Source organism: Tenrec ecaudatus, chromosome 16, assembly GCF_050624435.1.
Source record: "Tenrec ecaudatus isolate mTenEca1 chromosome 16, mTenEca1.hap1, whole genome shotgun sequence".
NCBI classification, from domain to species: domain Eukaryota; kingdom Metazoa; phylum Chordata; class Mammalia; order Afrosoricida; family Tenrecidae; genus Tenrec; species Tenrec ecaudatus.
In genome coordinates this window covers 20,073,133-20,092,813 of record NC_134545.1, presented here as the reverse complement: position 1 = coordinate 20,092,813, position 19,681 = coordinate 20,073,133, and the positions used below count along the sequence as shown (strand labels likewise).

Here is a 19,681-nt window from a genome sequence, read left to right as displayed (position 1 = left end):
AGCTCTGGCGAGGACAGCAGTTTGAAACCACCAGACCCTTGGCAGGAGAAAGATGAGGTTTTCTACTCCAATAAAGAGGTGTACTCAGACAGGGAAAGATATGACAAAATAATTTATAAATGATCAAGGAGCTCATAAGGGAATGGGGAGCAGGGAGGGAGGGGGAAAAAAGAGGACCCGATGCAAAGGGCTTAAGTGGAGAGCAAATGCTTTGAAAATGATGAGGGCAATGAATATACAGATGTGCTTTACACAATTGATGTATGTATGGACTGTGATGAGTTGTTTGAGTCCCTAATAAAATGTTGTTTTTTTTTTAAAAAGACTTGTACTCTTGGAAACGCACAGGGGGAAGACCTGCCCTATGGTCGCCATGGGTCAGAATTGACTCGATGGCAGTGAGTTGTTTGTTTTAATTTTGGGCGTCAGTGATATGCCGCATGTTTTTTGCCCTGTACAGTTTGTTTTGTGTGCGTTTAACCAGATGTTTCAGCTCAGGGAGTAATGAGACTTTCAACATTTGAGATTTCCATTCGCCTTATTCTTGCAAGATGGATGGAATCAAGGGCTCATGAGGGAGGGGGGAGCGGGGAGGGAGGGGAAAAATGTACAGATGTGCTTTATACAATTGATGTATGTATATGTATGGATTGTGATAAGAGTTGTATGAGCCCCTGATAAAATGTTAAAAAAAAAAAAGATGTGATGGAATGTCTCAATTAAATGACAGGTGTTGCCATCCGTTCGGCCTCTCTCCCCTCCTTCTCCCCTCCTCTCCTCTGTTGTCCCTCTCACACTGCCTTTCTTTGATCTCTTACTAAACTGTTCAGCCTTACTCTGTCTGGTGGAGCATGTCTGAGAGGGAGTGGCCGGCTCACGAAGCTTTTCTGCAGCCAAATATATGTGACCAACACATGCATGAAAAAAAAAGGGATCATTAGCCATTAGAACCATGTAAATCAAGACAGCAGTGAGAGGTCATCTCACCCCAGCATTCATAGCAAACTTGGAAAAAGAACAGAGAGGCAAGAACAAAGGCAGGTGGGGATGTAGAGTGTGGAACCCCCATGCACTGCTGGTGGGACAGTGGCATGGGGCAACCACTGTGGGAAACGGTATGGCGCTTCTTCCAAACGTCAGGAATAGAAATCTCAGATGACCCAGCAGTCTCTCCACTTGGTATCTATCCTAGACACATCAGGGCCACAACGTGTGTGGTAGTTACATAATCTGGAGTCAGTTTGAGGATTCAGAGTGAAGGGGTGGAGTCTAGCCTGTCAATCAGGTCATAGCTTGATGACCTCATTTGGAGGTGCTAAGGAGCTAAATAGCTCACTGCAGGCCAGACACAGGTTCGGTCCTGCTAGAGTAGACAATTCTTGTAGATGAGCCACATGGAGACAAGCTGATGGCCGTCAGAGCCTCAGAGCTGGAGAAGTCACGTGGAGAGCCCTGCCAGCGCGGAAATGCTTACACCACCACTGGATCCACATGACTTTCCACCCACTGGCCTGTGGTCTTCCTGCATTCAGCTTCATTGCATGTGTTTCGTGAATCTGAAGAGGACTTTATAGATTGGTATTGGACATATAGGCTAATATCAGACTTATGGACTTGCTCTGGACCGGGCTGGGATGTTAATATACAATTTCTCTTTTATATAAAGTTCTTTCTTATACCCATGAGTGTCTATGAATGTTTCTCTAGTGACTAACACAATGTGACTCATGTTTATCACAGAACAAATCATGATAGCAAAACTATGGAAACCAGCCATGAAAAAAAAAATTCATTGCCATCGAATCCACTCTGATTCATAGCCACCCCAGAGGACAGGGTAGAACTGCCCCTGTGCGTTCCCAAGACTTTAACTCTTGACTAGCTAACTCTTGAGGGGAGCAGAAAGCCTCCTCTTTCTTCGGAGCCATGGAAGACTGAGTCAATCAGGCATGTTACACACACAAGACAAGGCAATGCAATGTTGAAGACGACTGACACATTTACAAAACACGTCACCACTGGCATGTGCCTGCAGGACACGCTGTGGGGTGAAACTTGCCAGTCCCACACACACAGGGGAGAAGACCACGATTGGAAAAGTCAAGAACGGGTTTTCACACTAAACAGAGGAAGATGTACTATCCAATGAATGCGGCCCACCTTTTCTTTTGAACAAAACGCATTCTTTTTATTGTTCTCATTGGCTCCCTTGAGGGGCTCAGCAAGGTTCCTGGTAGGGATGCCAGCCATCTGACCCCTACTCAGCAGTGGGAGGAGGGGGTGGGCGGACAGCGCAGAGAATTGAGTATCTGGTGTGACTCCTGGAGGGGAGTCACGGGGGGTCCCTGGGACCCACTGTCGTGATGGTCTTGACCTCAACCAGAGCGGTGGGCTCAGCCTCGTCCGTAGAGAGGGTTCCATCCTCATCTTCATCACTGCCATCTCGGATCTCCACTCTCTCCTCCTCTTGGGACTTGGAAGGGCTGGAGGCAGCATTTCTGCTGGAGGACTTGTAGGGCTTGGGTTCTGACAGGCTGGTCTGCTCTTCTTCTTCTCCCTCCTCTTCCTCTTCCTCCTCCTCCACTCCTTCCTCCTCCTCCTCCTCTTCCTCCTCCTCCTCATTTTCCTCCTCCTCCTCATTTTCCTGCTCCTCCTCAGCAGTAAGCTCCCAAGAACTTGGCAGCTCTGTGTTGTGGATGCTGGCTTCCTCCTGGTCCGTGGTGGACTTGGGCTGTGTAGAGGGTGACTCAGAGGTGTGGTGGGAGGTGATGTGCCGAAAGGGCCTTGGCTGGGAAATGCTGCGCGAAGAGGGATGGCGCTGGGTGGTGCTGCGCCGTGAGGTCTGGCGGGACTCCCGGGAAGCCCAGGCCCTCTCTTCCAGCTTCTTCAACAGGCAGGACCAGTTCATCTGCGAGGACAGACGGATGCCAGCCTTGGCCACCTTCTTGAAACCCAAGAGGAGATCAAGGAGCACTTCGGTGACAGTAAAGGAGATGAAACCCAGTTGCTTGGTGAGGCCCCTCTCAAACTGATACTTGCAGAGGAGCAAGGCCACAGCCTGTTCCACCAAGAAATTGAGGTCCTCTTCCTCCCAGGGGTCCGAGACAGGGGATGAGGTGGATTTGGAGATGCAGGGCAGCGGCTTCTTCTTGGTTAACTTGGCATGGGAACTCTATGTAGGAGCAGGGGGAGGAAAAGGGACATGTCATGACCCTGACCCCTCACTCAGCCCCACCCCAATGACACTCCCCCCCAAAGACCCTCCCCTCCCAGCAGCCACCCTGGTCTCATTGTCACCTACACAACTGCTCCCCTGGCCACACACTCACTTGCTGTGAAGTCTTGGCGGCTAAGGAGCACATTCTACATGTGCATTTGTCAACCCGGTCACACGCTGACCACCCTGTCGCACCTGTCACTCTCTGTCAAAGTCAGGGGCCACAGACGCAGTGTCAGCCAAGCACTCAGGCCTGGTTGCAGAGCAGGGAAGCTGGCACAAGGACCCATGGGCAGTGGATCTGCCAGCTAGACCCAGGATCTGCAAGCTTGAGAGAGCCCACCTCTATCTCCTTCTCTTTGTTCCCAGGCATCTCCCCTGGGGCGCAGCAGGGCTAGGAGGACCTGTCTCAGACCCCTGGATCCTCGATGACAGGACCATGGACTACTGTCTGTGAGGCAGGAGAATCAAACACAAAGCCACCGAACCTTCTGGGAGTGGGGTCCTCCAAACCTCACATAGAAATGTTTAAAAGGCAACCAGCATTAAAAAATAGCCTTTATTCGCCTTTGATAATCCCTGTCATTTGTTTGACGTTGGTAACCCCACCATCGCGGCCCCTTGCTGATGTGGCTGCTCATGGTGTGGGGCACCCAGCCAGGTGACAAGGATTGCTAGGCTGTGTGATGAAAGGAGCTTCCCCTCTTCACAGGTGTCTCCCCGACCCCCCCGGGGTCCTTTCTCAAGGAGACCCTCTTGGAAAGCAGTGAGGTAAAGGAGAAAGAGAGGTGGTCTCCTGAGGAGGGATGAGGGGAGAAGACAGAGAAGATGTGGTAGGAGGGGTCCCGCTGGGGGGACCCTAGGGAGGAGGAGCAGGTTTGGCTAGAAGGTACATCCACCACTATCCCAGGGGGGTTCGTCATGGGGGGCAGCCCGCAGCAGGGCTGGTCCCTCTGGCTAGGGCTCTGGGGTTCATAGTCGGACCTGTCAAGTTTCTCGGGCCTGGAAGGTGAGGGGCCGGGAAACTTGAGTTCTCCTGTGGGTGTCACCTTGGGCTTGGATTTGGTGACCACCTGGTTGCCAGAAGAGGGCAAAACTTCTTCCTTGACTCTGCCCTGTTCTCTGCCCTTGGCAGTTTTCTGGACACGTCGTATCTTGGGGTTGGAGGCTACGGTAGGGAGTGGCTTGTTGGACTCCTCCTTGTTGGTAGGTAAATTTGAGACGGTGGCCAGCGGCTTCTGCAAGCTGGGCGTTGGCCTGGGCTCTGGGGTGGGCTTGTAGGTCACCGGGGAGAAGAGTGGGTAGCCATCCTGGCAACAGGCACCAGTGAGCTTCTCCACGGCACGGTAGACCACGCGCTGCAGGGCAGGGAAGAGGTGGTGGCTGGCCAGGATGTCCAGTGTGCGGTGGGGCTCTCGGGCTGGGCAGTAGCATGGCAGATGGATGTGGTCCGGCTGGTTCAGCAAAGACTTCATTTCCTGGTGGAACTCCCGATTCAGATAGACAAGCTCCTGCTGAGCAGGCCCCAGCTCGGAGGCTGCAGGCGTGGTTGAGCCTGAGCCCAACAGTTCTGAGAACCAGGCCAAGGGCCGTTCAGATGTCCACTGACTGCTGCCCTGGCTGCCCCGAGAGTCCCACAGTGAGGAGTTCATGCTATGACATTTCTGCAGACAGGGAGGGAAAGAGGGAGAGAGAGGCCTCTGAGGAACTCTGGGATGACTGGGGGAGGTGGGGCAGCCCTGCCAGCTCAGCCCAGTCTGGGGCTGTACCCCACCTGCCTCCCCCACTCTCCCTCAGCTTCCTAGACCTCACCCCTCTTTTCTCCAGATGCATCAGTCGCTTCAAATTCCTTTCCAGAAGCAGTCTGTCCTTCATGGGGGGCAGGAGGCCAACTCCAGGGGCCTCCAGGTCGCTGTCTCGGCTCCGCCAGCCCAGCCCACCGACAAGGAAGCTACTGCAGGAGCCAGATGAGCTACTGGAGCAGGACGGATAGTTGTTGAGAGAGCCCATGCACAAACTGGGCCTGGCCCGGTGTCGATGCACGGTACTGAGGCTGGGTCGGACCCGAATCCGGCGCCCATTGCGAGGGGCCTCAATGGGGTCCTGCACATCCACCAGGGCTCCCCCAGCTTCCGTCCTCATGTTTGCTAACCGCTCCGTGGCCTCCTCCACTACGGTCTGTAGGCTGTCCAGCACCTGCCCTTCGGCCAGGAAATCCAAGAAAGTGCCAAAGGGCTGGGGGCCCCAGGCATGTCGGTGGTGGCTCTGAGGAGCCGAGTCTTTCTGTCCATACAAAGATGGCGGATGCGGTTCGTGGCCCAGCTTGGAGGTTGGGCCCACTTCCGGGAACAGTGGCTTCCGGGGTGGCTGTACCTAAGTAGATGGGTATGTCAAGGTGGGCAGAGATTCCCTGGGGGCAGAAGGGACCGCTGAGGACCCTTCTCAACCCAGGGAGGGGAGTGGGGAAGAGGCAGTAGAGGGGGGAAACTGTTTTGGCGTTGGGTAGCTCTGGAGTAGGACTTCGGCTCTGCCGCCTTCAGGGTATGGGAAATTCTCGCTGCTGTCAGGCCAATTCTGACTCACAGTGACCCTTTACACCAGGATAGAGCTGCCCCTGTGGGTTTCTGAGACTGTCACTCTTTGGGGGAGGAGAAAACCCCATCTTTCTCGAGGAGAGGCGAGTAGGTTCGAACCGCCAACCTTGCAGTTAGCAGCCTAATGTGTAACCACTATGCTGCCTTAGCCCTCTTCATCTGCAAAGTCGGAGTGTAATTAGCTCCTGCCCCACCCCACCCCCAGCCTCCTTGATGCACAGTTCATAGACCACCTTTTTCTCTGGGGTTGCCCGCCCTGCATGGTGACAAGGGGAAAACACAACGCTGCCCAAGCTTTCTGGAATGTTCTGTCCGCAGTGTGGGAGAGGTCCCCAACCAGACTCCACTGCCTGGCTCCTTGTACTACCTGAGGTCCTGTTCTTTGCACCCCTGGTCGGTGACTTGCTTCTCCAATATAAGCCCTTTCCCTAAGCAGACCCGGGGGCTCCGAGGCCTGGTGGCAGTGTACCTAGCCCCTCCCAGATCAGCCGAGGGAGAAGAGGGTTATCAGAAGAAGCTGGCTAGGGACCACCAAACTCACTCATCGCATGTGAGTTGATGCCCTGTCATAGCAACCCCACAGGACAGGGTAGACGACCCCTGTGAGTTTCCAAGACTGTAACATTGACCAGAGTAGAAAGCCCTGTCTTCCTCCTGCAGAGGGGCTGGTGGTTCTGAACTGCTGATGTTGCAGTTAGGGGCCCAGTTCCCATCCACTGTGGCACCAGGGCTCTGCCCTGGTCAAAGGTAGAGTCCCAGAAAGGAGGTCTGGTGGAGGCCCGGTAGCCATCTCCCACAGAGGAGGCCGTCTGGTCCCTTAAAGACTCAGTCCAGGAAACCCCAGGGGGGGCAGTTTTACTCTGTCATGATCGCTATGAGTCGGAATTGACTCCAGGTCCCGTGGGGTTGGTTTGGCCCAGGGAGAGTTCAAGGGGAGTGACTAGGGGCGCCGTGGATTTTTACGAGGTCCCGAGAATACACTCACCTTCGGCATGTACACGGTGTGGCCTGCCTCATCGTCCGCCAGGTACCCGGAGTGGTGGCGGCATCTGGCCATAGTGCTCTGGCTGGCTCGGATCGTGCTGCGCAATTGCCGCCTTCTCTGCTGAGAAGAGACGGCGGGGTGAGGGTACCAGCTCTGCCACGAGCGGCCCCTCCACCCCTCGCACCCCCTAGGTCCCCCGCACAACCATGTACAGCACTGTCGGTGGTGAGCGTCCCGGAGGATGTCCCTGCCCCTCCCTTCTTTCAAACCCAGGTGAACCCGCTCACCTGCACGCTCACCTGCACACGCTCAGTCGGTGCCCGCCTGCACTGCCTGGAGCACTAACGAACGCTGAGCCGCGGCCGCCGGCCTCGGTGGCTCGCTCATTTGCATGTTGCGTCCTGATTGGTGTGCTCGGACCCACTAGCCATTCTGCGCATAATAATGGGGCGGGGCCGTCTGGACTCCTCCCTCGCCTCACCTGGTTCCGCTTCGCTCCCACATTCTAGATGCTGCTAAACCCCGCCCCCAGTCCCCCACCCCTAAAGAGTGCGGGATGAGGGTGGCTGGGTGGAGAGAGGATGGGCGCAACACACCAGTAAAGGACATCTTTACCTCCTCTCTCCTTAGTAAACTCCTCAGCACGTCCCAGGCAGCCCTCCCAGAGCTCATCCGAACTCCCCTGGGTGATGTCTTTTTTACTCAATAGCACCCTTTTGAGTACCAGGTACGGGGCGTCTGGTCACCTTATCCATGCCTAATACTTCCAGTGTCTGGGCCGGCTTCAAAACAAAACAAAACAAAATTGCCAACCAGTGCCTTGCAGATCACAGCCTAATGCGTGACCACGATGTCACCAGGGCTTCTCCACCACAAGGTAGATAGTCTTCTTTCAGGAGTTTTCTTCTGATGCCTCACACCTAGGAGACCCAGTGTTGGCCTAAAGTCCCCCCTCTCCCCATCCCAGTTTCAATCTTCATGACAGGGTCCTCTCTGAAAGCACATGTCCCCTTGCTGGCCCTGCTTCCTCATGTAACGGAGGAACAGCACGGCTCAGTTCGCACAAATACTGAGGATCCTGGTGACGGCGTGGGGGCTCAGTTGGGCTGGTAACGGCAAGGTCATCAATCTGGAACCATCAATCGCTCCTTGGGATAAAGATGGGACTTTCTACTCCTGAAAGGAGTGACAGTCTCAGAAACCTACGAGGAGCACGCCTACCCTGTCCTGCAGAATCGACGCAGTGGCAGTGAGTTTGGTTTTTTGGTAGGTAAAAAAATGAGCTTATGAATGTTAAAGTTGTAACCCGGGGTTCCAGAGAGGGAAATAGACTAAATCTTTCTTTCTGTATGACTTGCACTCATTAAACCCTTCAGTGACTGAACACTATTTTAAAAATCATTTTAAAAAATCATTTTATTAGGGGCTCATACAACTCTTTTTACAATCCATACTTACACCATTTGTGTCCAGCACATATGTACAGATGTTGCCATCATCATTCCCAAAACACCTGCTTTCTACTTGAGCCCTTGGTATCAGCTCCTCACTTTTCCCCTCCCTCCCCGCCCCCCCTCCCCTATCTGAACACTATTTATACAAACAATGGGGGTTGGGGAGAGAGGCAAACTTTCAGTATTATTCATTGGCAGTGGCAGTACCATGCCACAGATTAACACATGGCATAATAAAGCAAGGAGGGCATTAAAATAGCAAGTATAGTTCTCTTACAAAGGCGTGTCTGTGGTTCCCTGTCCTTGGACACGTAAGAATTGGAGGCAAAGAAATGTGGATTTGGAGAAGTTTGGGGCCAGCCTGCTCCTCGCAGGCTCCAGCACCCCCCTCCCACACTGAAAAAAAAAAAAAGCAAGTATACGGTAGTCCCAGCCCGCCCTTCACTGGGCAACCTCAAGGCAAGAGATCCGAACCAGAATCCAACAACCCTGTGGAGTCATCAGCTTCTTCTCACACCAGCGAGCTTCAGCCTTAAATTCAAGGGGTACAGGTAAGATTGAGATAAAGTCCACTACACTTAGTGGAGTTTCCACATCAAATCCTTCAGGTGTGGCCTATGTAGGCTTTCTTAATCCAAGTATTGTTCGTATATGTTTCCCTTGGTGTGTGTTTTTTTTTCTTTCCAAAACACAAAACACAATTAAGTAGCAACTGTCAAACTGAACAAAAACATGGTTTCCTTAAAGGGTCTGTTTCCTGACTGTTTAGAACTCTTAAACATGTCTCCTCTTCGAAAAAGCAACCAAAAAACCAGTCGGCAACTCAAAAGAGAATAAAAATGACTGATAAAAATACAAGATGGCTGTTATTAGGTGCTGTCAAGGTGGCTCTGACTCACGGTTCAACAGAAGGACACCCTGCCCAGTCCTGCACCATCCTCACCCCTATCGTCATGTCTGAGCCCGTTGTGGCAGTCCACCTGGCTGAAAGTCTTCCTCTTTCTCACTGACCCTCTGTTCACAGCCACTGCTTACCAAAGGAGAGACCCTCCTCACCAGCTCCAAACAATGCAACAGAAACAAATCCCTCTGGATAAGGAAAAAGAGGATTGGATGTGTTTAGTTGCTTAGAGAAAATACCAGAAGGGCAGGACAAGTTCACAGTGGGGTGAGCTCTAGGCTGCTCTCTCCTATTTTCTAAAGAAGCCCCGATGGCATTGCAGGTTACCATTGGACTACGCACCTCAAGGTCAGCATTTCGAAACCACCAGCCGCTCGATGGGAGAAAGGTAAGACTTTCCACTCTGGTCAAGAGTCATAGTCTCAGAGACCCATGGGGGCAGTTTTATTCTGTCCAACAGGAGGGTCTCGATGAGTCAGAATTGATTTGATGGCAGTGAGGTTTTTTTTGAGTTGTGTGTTCAAATGAAATATCAAACACACACACACCCTTTAAATAAAAAAACCCCTCTCATTATGAATTAGGGGAGGGCTTACATCAGAAGATCTTTAAAAAGATGTGTTTATAATTCATATATGTATGGATTGTGATAAGAGTTGGATGAGCCCCTAATAAAATGATTTTTTTAAGCTGTGTTTAGTGTGAGTTAGTGAAGGCATACAAGAAGATCCTCAGTTCTGTTTGAATGAATTCAAGGCAGTGCATCCTCTCACTGTTTCATCGCTTCTTCTGCTCTCTCGGTGAGCTTCCTGTTTTAGGCATCCTTCTCTGTCTGCTACATTTTTTATCTTCTTAAAACTTTTTGCATCTTAAATGATTGCATGTGCTAGCAAAAAAGCTAGTCATGAAGACACTGAGGGATTCTACCAACATCTTCAATGAGAAATTGATCGAACATGCAGTGAAGATGCATTGATAACTATTGGCAATTGGAAATGCAAAAAGTTGGAAACAAAGAAGGACCGGTAGTTGGAAAACATGGTCTTCGTGCTATAAGCGAAGCTGACGATCCAGGATAGAATTTTGCAAGATCGATGACTTGTTCGTAGCAAATCTCTTTTTTTTTAATTTTTTACAACACACACAAAAAAGACACATGTTCTCCAGCTGGAATACAATTGGCAACATCTGTGGGAAGAGACACTGGAGAAGTTCAATATCACCAGCTGAAACCAAGACAGGAGCTGAGTGTGGAAATCACCATCAGTGTAAGTCCAGGTGGAAAGTGCAGAAAATGAAAACAGGGTGACCAGAGCCCAAACGGGACCTTGAGTCTATCCCACCTGAATCTCAAAAACATCGCTAGATGTTCTTTTTAAAATTTTTTTGGTTTTTATTGTTATTTTCTTTTTTATTTTGATGTTCTTAAAAAAAACATTTTATTAGGGGCTCATACAACTCTTATCACAACCCATACATACATCAGTTGTATAAAGCACATCTGTACATTCTTTGCCCTCATCATTCTCAAAGCCTTTGCTCTCCACTTAAGCCCTTTGCATGCAGTTCTCTTTTACCCCCTCCCTCCCTGCTCCCCGCTCCCTCATGAGCCTTTGATAATTGATAAATTATTATTTTGTCATATATTGCCCTGTCCGGCGTCTCCCTTCACCCCCTTTTCTGTTGTCCATCCCCCAGGGAGGAGGTCACATGTAGATCCTTGTAATCGGTTCCCTCTTTCCAGCCCACTCACCCTCTACTCTCCCAGTATCACCCCTCACAGCCCTGGTCCTGAAGGTATCATCCGCCCTGGATTCCCTGTGCCTCCAGCTCCTATATGCACCAGTGTACATCCTCTGCTCTATCCAGACTTGCAAGGTAGAATTCGGATTATGGTAGTTGGCAGGGAGGAAGCATTTAGGAAATGGAGGAAAGCTGTATTCTTCATCAGTGCTACGGTGCTACGTAGCACCCTGACTGACTCATCTCCTCCCCTAGACCCCTCTGCGAGGATCTCCAGTGGCCGACAAATGGGCTTTGGGTCTCCACTCTGCACTTCCCCCTTCATTCACTACGGTAAGATTTTTTGTTTTTTGTTTTGATGATGCCTTATACCTGATCCCTTTGACACCTCGTGATCGCACAGGCTGGTGTGCTTCTTCCATGTGGGCTTTTTTGCTTCTGAGCTAGATGGCCGCTTGTTCACCTTCAAGCCTTTAAGACCCCAGACACTATCTCTTTTGATAGCCGGGCACCATCAGCTTTCATTGCCACATTTGCTTATGCACCCGTTTGTCCTCGGCGATCGTTATCATGGAGGTGTGCACCCAATGATATGATTTTTTGTTCTTTTTTTATTTTATTTTATTTATTTATTTTTTAACAATTTATTGGGGCTCATACAATTCTTTTCACAGTTCATACATATACATACATCAATTGTATAAAGCACATCTGTACAGTCTTTGCCCTAATCATTGTTTTCTCTTTTCTTCTTTTACATTTTATTAGGGACTCAAACAACTCTTACCACAATCCATACATATACATACATCAATTGTATAAAGCACATCCATACATTCCCTGCCCCAATCATTCTCAAGGCATTTGCTCTCCACTTAAGCCCCTTGCATCAGGTCCTCTTTCCCCCCCCCTCCCTCCCCATTCCCCCCTCCCTCATATGCCCTTGGTAATTTATACCTCGTTATTTTGTCATATCTTGCCCTATCCGGAGTCTCCCTTCCCCCCTTCTCTGCTGTCCCTCTCCCAGGGAAGAGGTCACATGTGGATCCTGATTTTTTGTTCTTTGATGCCTGATAACTGATCCCTTCAGAACCACGTGATCACACAGGCTGGTGTGCTCTTCCATGTGGGCTTTGTTGCTTCTGAGCTAGATGGCCGCTTGTTTATCTTCAAGCCTTTAAGACCTCAGACGCTATCTCTTTTGATAGCCGGGCACCATCAGCTTTCTTCACCACATTTGCTTGTTCACCCACATTGGCTTCAGCAGTTGTGTCAGGAGGGTGAGCATCATAGAATGCCAATTTAATAGAAGAAAGTATTCATGCATTGAGGGAGTACTTGAGTAGAGGCCCAAGGTCCTTCCGCCACCTTGATACTAAACCTATAAATATAGGCACATAGATCTATTTCCCCATCCTCATATATATATTTGCATATGTACATGACTTTGTCTAGACCTCTATAAATGTCCTTTGCCTCCTAGCTCTTTCCTCTATTTCCCTTGACGTTCCTCCCGCCCCACTATCATGCTCCGTCCCCCCCTGGGTTACAGCTCTACCTCTTCGTTACCTTACCCTTGATCATTCTCTACCAGGCCTGCCACTCCCACCTCACCACCAATTTGGATCCCTTGTTGTTCCCTTGTCCGTGGGTTTTTGTTTGTTTTTTATTTGTAAACATTTTTTAACTTTATTTTATTTTATTTTTAATTTTAACAATTTATTAGGGGCTCATACAATTCTTATCACAGTTCATACATACATCAATTGTATAAAGCACATCTGTACAGTCTTTGCCCTAATCATTTTTTTCTCCTCTTTTCTTTTTTTACATTTTATTAGGGACTCATACAACTCTTATCACCATCCATACATATACATACATCAATTGTATAAAGCACATCCATACATTCCCTGCCCCAATCATTCTCAAGGCATTTGCTCTCCACTTAAGCCCCTTGCATCAGGTCCTCTTTTTTTTTCCCCTCCCTCCCCTTTCCCCCCTCCCTCATGTGCCCTTGGTAATTTATACCTCGTTATTTTGTCATATCTTGCCCTATCCGGAGTCTCCCTTCCCCCCTTCTCTGCTGTCCCTCCGTGGGTTTGTTAACACCACTTCCTTACCCACCAACTCCCCCTATCCCATGTCCCCCCAGAACTGTCGGTCCCGTTGTTTTTCCTCCAGATAGTTCATCCAGCCTACCTTATTTAGACAGACCTGTGGAGATAATAACATGCACAAAAACAAGACAGAGGAAAACAAAGCAAGAGTATACAACAAACCACTGACAAAGAACAAAACAAAACACATCAAGAAAGAAAAGCTTGTAGTTAGTTCAAGGATCGTTTGTTGGCCTTTAGGAGTGTTTTCCAGTTCAGTCTGTTGGGGCACCACGCCCTGGCCCCAAAGTCCACTTTCAGCATTCCCTGGGGACCTTGCCGCTCCATTCCCTCGCTGTTCTGCTGCACTCCCCCAGTGCTTTGCCTTGGTGTGACGGGATCAGGTCGGGCACAATTCCCACACTGTGTCTCTGGTGCTGTCCCCTGCAGGGCCATGGGTCAGTGAGGGACGTCATGTCTCATAGTGGGGCTGGCCATGTGGTCCTCTCTGTGGACTGGCTGCTCTAATTGGGGTCATCGTCCTCAGGGCTTGGTGGGCCAGGATGTGCTCCACTCTCTCCTCCTCTCCCTTCATCTGCTCCCGTGTGCTCTGATCAGATATGTCCCTCTCCCGGAGCTGCAGAATCAGTGTCGTCCTTTGAAACAAATTCTTCTGGGGGGGAGGAGCAGGCATCCACTTAATCTTTGGTACTGGGGCCAGCCTCCCAGACCTCTCCACTGGTTCCCTACTCCATGCCGGCATGATGCATTCACATCTTGGAGCACTGGGTTGAAGTCTGGTCCCTCTTTCCCTGTGGAGATATAAACAATACCCTCCCCTTGGGTGGGTTAGCGCCCCATGCCCCCACTCCCCTTTTCTTCCTTGTATTCATCCTTTTTTTTTCCCCCTTTCCCCACCTCCTCCCCAGTTGTCTAGCATGGGCATCCCTGGATTTGATCTGGTCTCTGCCATACTACACGGTCCTCACCCCAAGATCAAGATGTTCTTGGTTTGATGCATTGAACACGATGACAGAAGAGCTGGTGAGCTGTGTGCGGACATCATGACGAAAGCAAAAGGTCAACACCAAAGACAGGAAAGAAAGAGAAGACCAGCCCGTTCCCTGTCCAGGTTAAAGACTTGGGGAGACCTGAATTAGGTCAACAGTTCCTTCCCCTGGTCATCATTTGAGTAGTGAGCGGAGCCCAAGAGGAAGGGCTTGTGGACTGCATCAGGGACCACAGTGAACACAACCCCAGGGACATAGACCTGGTAGTCAGGAGGTCTGCGAATCTTCAGAGACTGTCCCTGGAGGATAAGTCTGCCCAAGGTCATGACCTAGAGGATCTCCTTTACCAAGCAGAACTCCCCAGATGCAAAGTGCTTGTCTTGGTTAATCTGCATGAATCTCCACAGTCAAGACTAGCGCATCTGGGTGTTGACAAAATCCATCGGGGGCTTCTCCGTTACACCAAAGGGGATGTTGGTCCCTAGAGGTGTTAGGTCTGTCTGGTCCTCTGGCTGCTGACCTCTCGAGCACTCTCGCCTGGGGTCATGGCCAGGATGTTGGGGGTCATGGTGGGGAGGAGGGTGGTAGCAGAAATCTGACCCAAAGCTTGCCTGGCCTTGTACTGCAGGGTGGTGATATGCGGAAAGCCTGCGGTTGGCATGTCCCAGCACTTACGCTGTGACGTCCCTGTGCGTGCTCCTCTTTCTTGAGCGCCGCTGGTCTGAGGTTTCCTTTCCTTCACTGTGCTGGGCCCTGCTCCTGTTCATTCTCCTTGAGCTGCAGTGTCGAGGCTTCCGAGTGGCCTTCCCGGCCGGCTCTTGCTCTTCCCACTCAGACCACTTCCTCTTCTGCTGTTTTTCGTTAGAAACCTCATCTTTTTGTTGCAGGAGATGTGCCTGATCCGACCCCACTGCACAGGGCCAAACAGTAAGGACATACAGTGGAGCAGCACGGGAGCAAAGCAAAACAACGAAGTCCCCGAGGAAAGCCAAAGGTGGACTTTGGGGCAGGCATGGCACCTCAGTGGACTCACTGGAAAACACACATAAAGGTCAATGGACAAACCTGGAACTGTTTGAGGGCTTTTTTTTTGGTTGTTGTTGTTGCTGTTTTTTTAAAAAACATTTTATTAGGGACTCATACAACTTTTATCACAATCCATACATCAATTATTTAAAGCACATCAGTACATTCTTTGCCCTAATCATTTTCAAAGCATTTGCTCTCCACTTAAGCCCTTTGCATCAGGTCCTCTTTTCCCCCCACCTCTCTCCCCGTTCCCCCCTCCCTCATGAGCCCTTGATAATTTATAGATTATTATTTTGTCATATCTTGCCCTATCTGGTGTCTCCCTTCACCTCCTTCTCTGTTGTCCATCCCCCAGGGAGGAGGTCACATGTAGATCCTTGTAATCAGTTCCCCCTTTCCAAACCACTCACCCTCTACTCTCCCAGTATTGCCCCTCACCCCCTGGTTCTGAAGGTATCATCCACCCTGGATTCCCTGTGCCTTCAGCTCCTATATGCACCAGTGTACAACCTCTGCTCTATCCAGACTTGCAAGGTAGAATTCAGATCATGGTAGTTGGGGGGGATTGCTGTTGGTTTTTAATTCATTTCTTTATTTTTGTTTTAGTTGTTGTTTTACTTTTTTGTTAGGTTTTGCTTTTGCACATATTATTGTCTATGCATGTCTATCTGGACAAGATAGGCAGGATGAACAATCCAGAGGAGAGAACAATGGGGCTGACAGTTCGGGGTGGGGGGACATGGGAGAGGGGGATGTGGGGGAAAGGAAGGGGCTGCCAGCAAACCCAGGCACAAGGAAAAAACAAGTGATCTAAAATTGATGTCAAGAAGAGGGTAGAAAAAAAAAAAGAAGGGTGTAGGATGCTTGTGGGGTGGGGGTGCTCAATCAAGGGCAATGTAGACAAAATGGGTGCATAAGCAAATGTGGTGAAGAAAGCTGATGGTGTCCGGCTATCACAAGATAAAACATCTGGGGTCTTAAAAGCTTGAAGATAAACAAGTGGCCATCTAGCTGAGAAGCAACAAAGCCCACAAGGAAGAAACACACCAACCTGTGTGACCATGAGGTGTCGATGGAATAGGTATCAGGCATCAAAGACCTAAAACAAACAAAAAAAATCATACCGATGTGAATGGGGGGGAGGGCAGAGTGGAGACCCAAAGCCCATCAGTGGATAATTGGACATCCCCTGTCAAATGGTCAACAATGAAGAAACAAGCCAGCCGGGGTGGGGGCAGTGTAGCAACAATGAAACATACAACTTTCCTCTAGTTCTTTAATGCTTCCTCCCCCCACCCCCACTATCATGAACCCAATTCTACCTTATAAATCTGGCTAGACCAGAACATGTACACTGGTACAGATAAGAGCTCCAAACACAGGGACTCCAGGACAGATAAACCCCTCAGGATCAATAAGGGTGTAGCAATACTAGGAGGGTAAGGGAAGGGGGAGTAAGGAGGAACCTATCACAATAATTGATGTATGGTCCCCCTCCCAGGGGGAGGAACAACAGAAAAGTGGGCGAAGGGAGACAGCAGTCGGTGTACGACATGAAAAAGAATAATTTATAAATTATCAAGGGGTATGGGGGAAGGAAGGTGGAGGAGGGATGGGGAAAATGAGGAACTGATACCAAGGGCTCAAGCAGAAAGAAAACGTTTTGAAAAAGATGCACAATGGATAGATGTATGCATTGTGACAAGAGCTGTAAGAGCCCTCAATAAAATAAACCTCAACCTTAAAAAAAAAAAAAGATGCACAGCGTAGATCGGCTTTCCATTCAATGACTGTCTCCACGCCATCCCCACAGTGTAACCTCGCGGATCCCATCTCCTCGGGTCGCTTCCTGTCTCCCTCCCTTCGCTCCTAAGTTTCCTCAAGGTTGTCCTTGGGTAAATGCAGCCCTTTTGGGCTCACGCGGTTGATGCTTCTAAGGTGGCCGTACCTTCGTCGTGTCGTCGCTCTTCTGTGGTGCGGTGCCCCTGAGTCGGTTCGGACGCCCAGCGATGAGAAACCCTGCGGGGTCCTGGCCATCCTCACAATTGTTCCTATGCCTGAGCCCATGGTGGCAGCCCGTGTCAACGCATCTTGTGAAAGGCCTTCCTCCTTTGGGCTCCCCTCCCCTTTACCAAGCACGATGTCCTCCTCCAGAGACTGGCCTCTCCTGACAACACGTCCAACGTGTGTAAGACGAGTCTCGGCATCCTTAGGAACACGCGGGCCTCCCAACAAGTGCATGTAGCAAAGCGCAGTCTCTTCCAGTCAAAGACAAGTCCCGGGCTGCAACAATAAGGCGGGCAGAGCAGGGGAGGTACGCACGCGTCGGGGGCGTGGCCTAGTGAGCGTCAGGGCGGGGCAAGAACTGTCTCCTCCCTCTCCCCCTATTTCCCACTCCCCCCCGGCCCCGCCCCGCTCCGGAGCTGGGGTCAGAAAGCAGGATGGCCGGGCCGCGTGTGCACTTGGTCATCACCGCGGACGATTTTGGCTACTGCCCGCGGCGCGACGAGGGCATTGTCGAGGCCTTCCTGGTGGGGGCAGTGACCAGCGTGTCGCTGCTGGTCAACGGTGCGGCCACGGAGAGCGCGGCCGAGCTGGCTCGGAGGTGAGGGGCCCTCCCCCAGGCGGGGTGATCCGGGACCCCACGGCGCCCCGACCCGCGCGCCGCCTGACCTCCTGCGCCGGTCACAGACACAGCATCCCCACGGGCCTCCACGCCAACCTCTCCGAGGGCCGCCCCGTGGGCCCGGCCCGCCACGGAGCCTCGTCGCTGCTCGGGCCGGAAGGCTTTTTCCTCGGGAAGATGGGGTTCCGCAAGGCGCTTGCGGCCGGAGACGTGGCCTTGGCACAGGTGCAGGGAGCGGGCGGGGCGGGTGCTGCCGGCGGTGTCGTGCGTCCGCGGGAGCCGGCAGACGGAGGGGACCTCCCCGGAGTCCCTCGCGATGGGTCCCTTGCAGACGCTCCAGGGATCACCGTCCTCCCCGTACAGGTGCGGGAAGAGCTGGAGGCCCAGCTGAGCCGCTTCCGGGAGTTGCTGGGCAGGGACCCCACGCACGTGGATGGGCACCAGCACGTACACGTGCTTCCAGGTGGGAGGGGCCTGGCTCCCATGTGGGAGGTGGGCGCAAGTAGGCGGTGCTCCCCAGGGGTGCAGGGCAATGGGCGTGCTCCCAGATTGGAAGTGCCCCCAGGTACAGAAGGATGCTGGGGGGCCGTGGGACGTGAGCCCCCTCCCAGAAATGGGTGCTCGGTCCGGCTTTGCCCACAGGCGTGTGCCAGGTGTTCGCCGAAGTGCTTCAGGCCTTCGGGGTACGTTTCACCCGGCTGCCGCTGGAGCGCGGGGTGGGCGGCTGTGCGTGGCTGGAGGCCCCAGCGCTGTCCTTCGCCTGCGCGGTGGAGCGAGATGCCCGAGCCGCCATGGGGCCCTTTACCCGCCACGGCCTGCGGTGAGACCCCCTGCCCCCACCCCCCCCACCCCCGTCCAGTTGTACCCCTACCCACTGCAATACCTCGCCGACCCCTCAGCTGATGGCCCCCCTTTCGTGCGCGCCCACAGGTGGGCCGACGCCTTCGTGGGCCTGAGCACTTGTGGCCGCCACATGTCCGCGCACCGAGTGGCGGGGGCGCTGGCCCGGGCCCTGGAAAACGTTCCGGCGGGTCGCGCCATGACGGTAGAGCTGATGGCACACCCTGGCTACCCCAGCGTGCCACCGGCTGGGGGCTGCGGCGAGGGCCCAGACGCCTTCTCCTGCTCCTGGGAGCGGCTGCACGAACTGCGAGTGCTGACGGCACCCACGCTGCGTGCCCGTCTCGCCCAGGATGGCGTGCAGCTCTGTGCCCTAGATGACCTGGACTCCAAGAGACTCGGGGAGGGTCCACCCAGCGAGTCCACTCTGGAGACCTCCCTGGACACCCTCCTACCCTGACGTCCATGGACAGTCATGCACCAACGTCCTTTATTTCGAAGAAAGCGGATGTGTGCCAATTCCCAACCAGGAATCAGGCCTGGAGTTGCCCTTTGAAACCATCTAACTGGACCTGGCGCTGCTCCCCAGGGGCACCCTTCCTGGCTGCATGCAGGGCCAGCGTGTGACATCAGGCCCTGCATCCCCTTCTGTGACAGTGTAAACGTTGTATGGGGGCCTTTGGTAGAGCGCATCACGAATAAAATACCTTATTATCATCTGACTTGGGGGAGTGTGTGCACTGTGCCAGGAGTCCTAACCACAAGGTCAGCTCTTCAAAACCACTAGCCGCTCTGCTGGAGATTGATGGGGTTTTCCACTTCTGTAGAGGTGCAGTCTCAGAAACCCAGAGTGGGCAATTCTACCCTGTCTCATAAGGTCGCAATGAGTGGGCACTGACTCGATGGCAGAGAGTTTGGTTTTTGAGTGTGGGTTATAAACTGCCAGGAAACCCTCCCCCGCCAAGAACAGAAACAGGAATGCGCACAGAGCCAGCCACCTCCAAGGTCAGGTCGAGAGCCCAGAAAAGATACAGAACAGACCCCTCAGGTTCTGCGTCTGTTCAGGTTTAGGTGTTGGATGGTGTGTCATACCTTATCTCTGGGGGTGGGGGGAGATTGTGAGGAAAGGAACTTCTCAGGTTGCTTTCTGGGTGTCATATTTTGCACCTTAAAACCGGATTAA

General features: G+C 52.0%; 2 protein-coding genes and 1 non-coding gene across 4 annotated transcripts; 2 read left to right on the top strand and 1 right to left on the bottom strand.

Annotated features, from left to right (window-relative positions):
* Positions 1 to 2,226: 2,226 nt before the first annotated feature.
* CCDC116 (coiled-coil domain containing 116) lies at positions 2,227 to 6,894 on the bottom strand. The gene is made up of 4 exons (XM_075534669.1): positions 6,797 to 6,894; positions 5,030 to 5,590; positions 3,970 to 4,917; positions 2,227 to 3,172 (listed from the first exon to the last, which is right to left on the bottom strand). The coding sequence occupies exons 1-4, from the start codon at positions 6,866 to 6,868 to the stop codon at positions 2,333 to 2,335; spliced, it is 2,421 nt and encodes an 806-aa protein (XP_075390784.1). The 5' UTR covers positions 6,869 to 6,894; the 3' UTR covers positions 2,227 to 2,332.
* Positions 6,895 to 8,518: 1,624 nt separating this feature from the next.
* LOC142430099 (small nucleolar RNA SNORA38) lies at positions 8,519 to 8,649 on the top strand. Its single transcript, XR_012780571.1, has one exon. It is a non-coding gene; the product is annotated as a small nucleolar RNA SNORA38 (small nucleolar RNA).
* Positions 8,650 to 17,435: 8,786 nt separating this feature from the next.
* On the top strand, positions 17,436 to 19,220 carry YDJC (YdjC chitooligosaccharide deacetylase homolog). 2 transcript variants are annotated; one of them, XM_075534308.1, is made up of 5 exons: positions 17,436 to 17,637; positions 17,724 to 17,883; positions 18,022 to 18,121; positions 18,301 to 18,478; positions 18,589 to 19,220. In XM_075534308.1, the coding sequence occupies exons 1-5, from the start codon at positions 17,474 to 17,476 to the stop codon at positions 18,956 to 18,958; spliced, it is 972 nt and encodes a 323-aa protein (XP_075390423.1). In that variant the 5' UTR covers positions 17,436 to 17,473; the 3' UTR covers positions 18,959 to 19,220. The 2 variants fall into 2 exon arrangements, with proteins under 2 accessions (XP_075390423.1, XP_075390422.1); XM_075534307.1 differs by having other exon boundaries at positions 17,724 to 18,121.
* The last annotated feature ends 461 nt before the right edge of the window (positions 19,221 to 19,681 follow it).

Excerpts from the sequence above, each read along its gene's own strand:
- CCDC116 (XM_075534669.1), bottom strand. The coding sequence starts at position 6,868 with ATGGCCAGATGCCGCCACCACTCCGGGTACCTGGCGGACGATGAGGCA. Across the intron at positions 4,918-5,029 it reads TGCATCTGGAGAAAAGAGGG|AGGCCTCTCTCTCCCTCTTT; the intron begins GTGAGGTCTAGG and ends AGAGTTCCTCAG. Across the intron at positions 3,173-3,969 it reads CCTCACTGCTTTCCAAGAGG|AGTTCCCATGCCAAGTTAAC; the intron begins GTCTCCTTGAGA and ends GCTCCTACATAG.
- YDJC (XM_075534307.1), top strand. The coding sequence starts at position 17,474 with ATGGCCGGGCCGCGTGTGCACTTGGTCATCACCGCGGACGATTTTGGC. Across the intron at positions 17,638-17,723 it reads GCGGCCGAGCTGGCTCGGAG|ACACAGCATCCCCACGGGCC; the intron begins GTGAGGGGCCCT and ends CGCCGGTCACAG. Across the intron at positions 18,122-18,300 it reads GCACGTACACGTGCTTCCAG|GCGTGTGCCAGGTGTTCGCC; the intron begins GTGGGAGGGGCC and ends CTTTGCCCACAG.